Source organism: Nymphalis io, chromosome 26, assembly GCF_905147045.1.
Source record: "Nymphalis io chromosome 26, ilAglIoxx1.1, whole genome shotgun sequence".
In the NCBI taxonomy this organism is placed as follows: Eukaryota; Metazoa; Arthropoda; class Insecta; order Lepidoptera; family Nymphalidae; genus Nymphalis; species Nymphalis io.
Genome location: NC_065913.1, coordinates 3,408,569 through 3,417,195, shown reverse-complemented (window position 1 = coordinate 3,417,195; position 8,627 = coordinate 3,408,569). Strand labels below are relative to the sequence as shown.

At 32.5% G+C, this 8,627-nt stretch overlaps 1 protein-coding gene across 3 annotated transcripts in view; it reads right to left on the bottom strand.

Annotated features, from left to right (window-relative positions):
* Positions 1 to 1,371: 1,371 nt before the first annotated feature.
* The window catches only part of LOC126778505 (sex peptide receptor), a 271,820-nt gene continuing 264,564 nt past the window's right edge, over positions 1,372 to 8,627 (bottom strand). For all 3 annotated transcript variants that reach the window (XM_050502124.1, XM_050502123.1, XM_050502125.1), the window contains 2 exons: positions 3,750 to 3,888; positions 1,372 to 2,644 (listed from right to left, as the gene is read on the bottom strand). In XM_050502124.1, the coding sequence (XP_050358081.1) occupies positions 2,099 to 2,644; positions 3,750 to 3,888 (685 nt within the window). In that variant the 3' untranslated portion in view covers positions 1,372 to 2,098. The remainder of the gene's footprint in view (positions 2,645 to 3,749; positions 3,889 to 8,627) is intronic.

The following is an 8,627-nucleotide window of genomic DNA, read 5'->3' as shown; positions in this document are numbered from 1 at the left end:
TTGTTTTTCGATACTACACGTTTAATTAACTATTGTCCGCGTATTCGCTCTCGCGTATGTATAGATAAAGGATACATGGTGTATGGAAGTCTGTGATTCTGTGAAGTCAAGACACCGAATGCGGATGATTGCAATCTTGTTTTGGAGCGAATGTCTCATGTACCTGGAGACTATAAACAGTGACAAAGTCTTACCGAACGTGGGTGACTCTATCTAGGTTAAGTAGTGAGTGTCTGATGTACCAGGAGATCATAAGCAGTGAGATCTCACCGAACGCGGATGACTCCAATCTTGATTATGGAACGAGTATCTCACGTACCAGGAGGTCATACATAGTGAGTTGACCTCACCGAACGCGACTGACTCCAAACTTGATTATGGAGCGAGTATCTTACGTACCAGGAGATTATAAACAGTAAGAAAGCTTAAAAGCTACATCGAGGCTGTCATATCTTCTTTCACATATAATAACACTTCTATTATCTTCTTAGCTCTATGGTTAAGATAATATCGGAACTTTATTGCTAGTAAAACAAACCGTTCTTAAACTTTAAGTATGTCATTTAATATTAGATCTAAAGTAATTGATATTATGTAATCATTTTTTATTAACTGTTTTGGTTTGCTTTGAGATATTTAAAATATAAAGCTATTTTGTTAAAACTCTGTTCGTATCTCACTAATGAAAGCTGTACACCGTCTAACGGTCAATCGCTATTTGATACGTAACCTGATCTATCCAAGACCTGAAACAGCCCCCTACCTAACACTAGGCCAAGCTGTTGGCGGAAACTAGTAATTTTTTAAAATGAATGAATTTTCTCGTTGAAAATGATTTTTGTTTAATTTATTCATAATATATTTTAAAGTGGTAATAATTTAGTTATTCTAGTAGTAGTCTAGTAGGTATAGGCCTTGAAAAGAAAAAAGCTTATTTTCGTTAAATTTTGTTTTCACGGTAAGTGGTCACTGATATTGACACTAAGAATCGTAAAACCATCAATTCACTATCAACAATGGGAACTAAGATGTTACTTTATTGCCTTATACTTACCCTGGTACTCACATTTCAAGTCAGAACACAACATACACTATTATCGTTTGGTCTGTTAAATCATATTATTAATCTGGTTTTCTAATAATACTCCAAGGTCTGAAGAGATATTCGCATGCGAGTATTTCAGGAACCAGCATCTGAATATGTCAAGACAATAATTCGATTATCGATTGACAGTTATACTCACACACTCACTCAAAATCTGTATATATTACACACCGCCATACTTTACGCTTATATTATTTCTTGTGAATGAATAAATTTGTCTATGGTTAAAGTATATTGTGTGTTTTGGGTGTAAAATGAAAAACAAATTAATATTTTATGATTTTATTATAGTACGCATTCCTATACCACAGGTATTTAATTCGCCATGGTCCATAAGACAACATATAAAAGTTAAGTTTTGTTATAGTTTTATTAGACCTACTTATTTTATGCAGTGTTCGTAACACAAGAAGCTTTCACATTTTCTACAACATATTATAAACTACATTGATTATAATATGAATAATAATAATAATTTATTTATAATTTTTTCTAACATTAAATCTAATCAGTAGACTTTTAAAATTAATACAATTTTATTTACAAGAACAAATCCATTTTTACACAATACAGATAAAAATCGAACTTACGGATTAAATATCTTTATTTACATTGATACTTTTCCTAAATGGGGGCTCACCATTTAAGGGCTGTGTGATTAGCATATCATTTCTATTCATTTACACTACTAAATACACAGACAACATTATTTTTTTTAAAGTTATATTTAATAATGATCCGGTAATCTCACAGCCACGAAAAAGTATCATATATAATATGTTTTAAATATTTAGATAAAGTATATTTTATAATTTATTAAGTTCTTAATCCATTTATTACAATTATTATTTAAAAGAAAACATCAATTACAACAAGCGTCAACACAGATTAAAAAGAAAATTTCGCGCCAATTTATCTGTCAAAAATTATTGATATGTCTACAATCTATAATAGACAAACAATATGATTATTGTACATTTATTTACATGAAATTTAGAGCACAGTTTCATTAGTACACGTACGTGGTCCGTTAACAAGTGAATATCTACTCGAACCACCGTTTCTACTCGTAACAGCACCCCTAATAAACAATTCCTTAAACGTCTCTCGAAACTGCCGCGACATGCCACAATAAATTGCAAAATTAATAGGGTACGAAACAATTATGAAGAAATTAGTTATTAATATAAGTATATTTGCAATATGATAATCCAATATTTCAACTAATGTGCTAGATATGATGTGGAGTATTGTAACTACTGCTACGGGAATTTCAACCATAAGGAAAACGGTTACAACGACGATAAGCATCAGAGTCGTACAATTTGAATCTCTGAGACGTTTACATTCCGATTTACGGTTCTCCTTGAATAATTTCTGACGGTTTATCTGGGCTGTTCTCATTGCCCTAAACAGTAAAACATTTAATACGACGAGGGATGTGCACGGTATTAAATGGACGAATAGAACGCGAAATGCGAAGTAGGTTATGAAATAGGCGTCTAGCGACAGTGTGTGTACCCAGGGCGCCATTTGTACCTGAAAAATAAAAGTATTTAAAATGTGTCCATTAATTTTATATTGATCGACGATTCTTGAACTTAAAAATAGTTCTATAATTTCAAAAAATAGACAGCTGTCTGTAAATATACCGTAATGCGTTAAGGTCCTGTACCATCATCAGCATCATACTGATGCTCTTGGCTTAGTCCAGGCTAAGACTGTTGAAGTTTCATTTAATTTGCGTTTATAATTTATTACATGTCCGTAAAAATATCGTGAGGAAACCTAACTTTGAGCTGAAATGAAATTTTGATGAATTTTTGAAATTGATGAAATGAAAATTTGAGCATTTGAGCAGAACTCTAAAAAATTTCTCAAAAGGAGAGAAAGTATTTGCCCAACAGCCCCAATGTTGGGCAAATGCATTTACAAATAGTTACTTGAATTTTCACTTGGTCACCTTCGCTCAAAGCTAACTATCATAGTGAGAAGCAGAAACTATTTTACGCCCCTAATGCATTGCCAATAGATGTTATCACTGTAACTTACTCCACACGGAGTATTAACATTTTACCAGGCTGTCAGTACTACTAGAGATTTCTTTCTTATTATTATTACACAATGGTCGATATTATTTAAAAAAGCACGATATTGTACGAAGATTTGCGGCGAATTAGCTAATATTAACTCGATAATGGAATAATTTTCTAGAGAGTAATTGAGTTGAGAGTTGGTTAATTTAGGCTTAGTTAATTCAAAGGTCAGAAGTGTCTTTGATTTCCCAAGTTTGATTAACATTTACTCATAAATTAAATTGTGATTATAAATTTGTTATAAGAGATTTAAATTTATTATTAAGTGATTAATAAGTCTGTTGTTTTTGGTAATGATTTAAAACAATGAAAGTAAAAAATATTTTAATAGATAACAAATATTCTTTAAAAATAAGTGCCTAATTTGGAATCGGCATGTTACACTGTTTAATAAAATTTTTAGAAAACACTTATACGGGATACAAATTATACAGAGAAATCCGCAACGAAAAACAGTAGCTCAATTTATTTTATTAGTATTTCTTAAATGCAACATAGTCAACTAAATCTGCAATATGTAATATATATGAAAATAATTTTATATTTACCCTGCACACTTCCTCAAAATGGCCGCGCCACACCGTCACATGTGGCACGTACTGGTGGTCAAAGAAGCGCGGCAGTTGGTGGAGGAAAGCAGCTATTCCAATATAGATGAGACATTTCTTCACACGAGGCATTGTGCACCTGGAAAATATGGTATGATCATTATTCATCAATCCTCATTCAGTCAGTCTTGAGGAAAGCTCTGCTAAGCCATGAGAGGAGTGAGGGATTGAAGGGGCGCGGAACCGAACACTGAAACGATCTCCTAGCTTCTCCAATCCATGTCGAAGAGTTTTATCATTGGTAAGAATCCCAAATAATTTCTCTTCCATCCATCCATCCATCCATCTTGAATCTTTCCGAGTTTACTTGTGTTAAAGTCAAAAAACGCAACTATTAGTCATACAATCTATTTATATAGATTAAAACACAGTCGAATTGCGCGGAATCTTCAAGTTCCATACGAGGACAGTTAGGAACTTAACTTCTAAACTATGCTTGCAATGCGAGATAAGAGAATAATTTACAGGTACGTTTACGAGCAATTGCTTAATTTGTCCCTTTGTTATAACACAGGGAGAAATCTTTCAGAACAATTTTCGCCACGGAATTTAAGCAAAAGAGACGAGACAACTTCACAGGCCATATTGTAGTGCACACGCATATTAATAAAATTATCAGGCTGCTATAAAAAAAAATCTTTAAAAAAAAAATTGATTATCCGGGTTTTGAATCTAGTATCCCGTGATATTAGATTCAAAACATTGCATTCACATTATAAACTAGCCACTATACCAAAGAGACCGTTAACAGTAACGTACAATAAAAAGATGTGACAGGAATATGCATATGCAGCATGACATTTTTCTTTAATGTTATAGACTAGCAAATAGGTCTCCTGATGTTAAGTCACTACCGCACATAGACATTGGCGATATAAAAAATATTAACCATCCCTTACATCGCGAATGCACCATCAATCTTGGGAACGAAGATGTTATGTCCGTTATCCCTTACATTGGCTCACTCATCATTCAAAACGGAACGCAACAGTATTAAGTATTGCTGTTCAGCGGTAGAATAACATTATTTATAATAATCATATTTTCATACTGAATTGCTCATGGAAGCACTGTTATACAAATCAGATAATATTTTTTTTTATTTAGAATAAAAAGGCTCTTTGTCTTGAAAGCTACTTACGACTTAATCATAAACGTTATTTTTATAAGAACTGGTGAAATTTAAGAAGGATTTTTCTTGGCGATGGCTTAGTTGGAACGTTTTTATTTATAACTTAATTGTAAATGTAGTTCGTACTTAACATCCCCAATTTAGTACTTAAAAGAATACTTGCACGGCATTTATTTTGTCATCTTTGGATTCACATGCTTTATCCACTAAACATGTGCCCTGGTGCTATAAGGGTCAATATAAATAACCATTATTATTGGAATTCAAAGTGGAAATGAATTTAAAAATGCGATTGTCATATTGAATATATGTATTTTTTTAATTATTAATAAGCTCCAGCTCTTGGGTCACCAGAAGTGTGGACCAATTTTTTAGAAAGATCTTTTATGATTTTTTTTGCCACCATGGACCTAATGTTTCAAAACCCAGCCCCGAAAATTCATATCCGTTTTATAAAAGTGATTATTTACGGCGTTTGAGTATTTGAGCAGCTTCAGCGGCTGCACTGGCTTTACGAGACGTATTCTTGATATGAGATACTGCCACCTTATCTACGTAAGTTGCATCCCATACAAGAATCTCACTATTGTTATAATTAATTTATTATAATTCTTATTTAGCCCAAGGGTGAGTCTAGCGGTGCAGAGAGGCAACAGCGTCTGGGGTACAATGCCACAGGACAATCTTTTAGACGGCGTGTTTTTGCTATAAATTTGTAATGTGTATTTTGTTTTTTTAATTTTAATTATAGATGTTATAAAAATGACTGTACATAGTTTACTAAGAAAGAATAGTAATAAATATAATGCATTAAAAATATTAATAATGTAAAACTTAGTGTATTGTAGTCAAAAGTGGATTTCATTTCACTCAAATTTGTAGGTTGCCCTTTTTGCACCTGGTCTATACCTGCATCTGGATGGTTTATATATCCACGTATATATATATATATATATATATATATATATATATATATATATATAACCAATTTATATAAAAGTCAATTTTCATTTCAATTTGTCAAAAAAGTCAATTCATTTCAGAGAGATATACCAACATCCACTTTTGTATACCAAATTACATTAAAAGTAAAGTTCCTAAATTTTATATCAAAGCAATTTACAATGAAAGGTTCTTCAAACATTTCCAAACGCAGACTTTGTAGGCAGAGGGTTTTAACCCTTCAGCGCCCAAGAAGTAGGCCAAACAGACACCATGGTGTTGAATGCGGGGCGTCCTTGCCTCAAGCGGTACTCCTTGTTTTAGCCTTGGGACATGAAATTTTACCTTCTTACATTTATTTACCATTATTTACAAAGAAAATATAAATTCTGCTTATAAATTGTAAGAAGGCCCGTTTCATGAAGATAAAATTTAAGTCGACATGAATATCGGCTAAGCTTAAGGTTGACAGAGAAAGCTTTAACGGCGTAATCCGCCTTTTGTTCCAAGTATTTTTTATATACTTCAGTGAAGAATAAAAATTATAATAAATAAAACTTATTTATCTGTTTTCAAAAAAGGAATTGTGTTTTCATAACAGAGTCGATAAGGTCCAGTACTTAGAACATATAGATCATTATAAAAATTGCCTATTCAAATCCGAGAACCAGTGAATTTTCATGTGCTTAATTTGTGATGAAGGAATAAATGAGGATATTTGTACGTGTCGGGTGTTTTGCTACATGTTTATCCACCAACGCGCATTGAAGAAGCGTGGTGGAATAAGCTTCAAATCTTCTCCTTAAGAGGTGCGCAGGTAATGAGACATTGACAGGTTTTTTATTTTTATTCCACTATAGTTTTGACTCGCGATTTCACTCACTGTTTGGGAGGGTGAAGTATTAGGTATAAAAAGTAGTCTTTCATACTAAATTTTATCAAATTCGGTTTTTTCTTAATCTAGAATTCTAGATCATGCGTGTGAAGACAAAACATGTACTTTTTATTTCATTTTGTTGAAATCATTGTTTATATCGACGCCTACAACAAATTCTCGAAAATCAGAGTGAGTTCTATTCGTTTATTTATATTTTGGGTGGAAAATCTCGTAACTCGTATTTACGAACGTGCATAGCTCTGTGATGCGTTTAATGGTATTTCGTCGCCTTTGATAACCACGGTAATACATTTTTCATTTTAACAGCTTTTGGTTTATTTCTTTACACAAGAGATTTTTATTATAGAAAGATGATTTATTGATGACCATGAAAAGATATATGACGCAGTGGATAATTGAAGACATTCTTAGCTGAATCACAAGTTCGAATCCGGGCGTGATGAGTTTTCTCGCGTTTAATTAAAGTTTATAATTCATGATGTGCTCAGTAATGATCAAAAACATCGTGACGAAACCTACGTGTGTCATATGAAATTCTGCCACATGTCACCATAAAGCCCTATTGAGGAAGCACGGGGGAATAATAACTAAGCCTTTTGCCCTAGGAAATCGTGGTCGACCAGTGAGGACGATCGTTGTCGAGGAGATGGGGTGGGATTATCTTTTAATTTCTAATAAGTATAAAAGCTAGCAAATGTATCACCTGATGGTAAGTGGTCACCACCACTCATAAACATTAGCACTGAATGAAATTTTTACAATCTCTTTATTGTTATAATCCATTATTAATATGCCGCCAACCTTGGGGACTAAGATGTTAGGTGTGATTAGCCCCTTGCGCGTGTTGTTACACTGGCTCACTCACCCTTCAAACCGGAAAACAACAAGACTAAGTATTGCTATTTAGCGGTACAATATTTAATGAATAGGTGGTACCTATCCAGACGAGCTAGCACAAACCCCCATCAATTTAAAAAAATAAATTATATCGTAATTTAAAAATATGCTTATTAATAAAGAAATACGTAAAAAAAAACATCTTTATTATTTATCTAAGTTAAAATATAAACGTAAGTTTCGCAAGTAAGTAAACGTAAGTTTCGTAAGTAATTGTATAAAAATTACTTAATGAGCTCATTTAAGATACGGTAAAATTGAAATTTACATCCTACTAAATTCGAAGCAATAATATTCTAGCAGTCATTAAAATAAGGACCATGAAACGTTCTTAGATGTATTCATCTTTATTACCACAGATAGACAAAATATTATAGATATTTTGTAGATCTTCAAATCCACAAATTTTAATTTTCATTCATACACATTTATATAGGTCAAATTCTGAATCTTAATTTATATATATAAATTAATTAAAATTGCTTTTTATTGTTCGAAATAAATCAATTATACTCGGCGGTAACGCTTTTGCAAGTTCGTCTGGGTAGGTATGACCAATTCAACGCATATTCTACCGGCGAACATCATCACATTTTAATTTCCAAGGTTGGTGGCGCATTGGCGATGTAAAGGATGTAATGTACACGAACGGCGGTGACCACTTACCGACCAACCAACGTCCACCTTACTAACTTAACATCTAAGTTAAGCAGAACATTAAAAAGGAGAAAATAAATAATATACGGATTATCACAAACATAAACGTAGTTTTTAATTATTATGCTCGACTTCATCAATAAAAACTCACTATAGCTTACTTGAAGCAAAACCTTTTTATTTTAAAGCCCTTTTTAACTTTAACTAAATACAGAAGTACTTACTTGTCAACTATTAAATAAAATAACTGCATACAATAAATTACGTGAAACGTTCGTATTAAAACTCACTA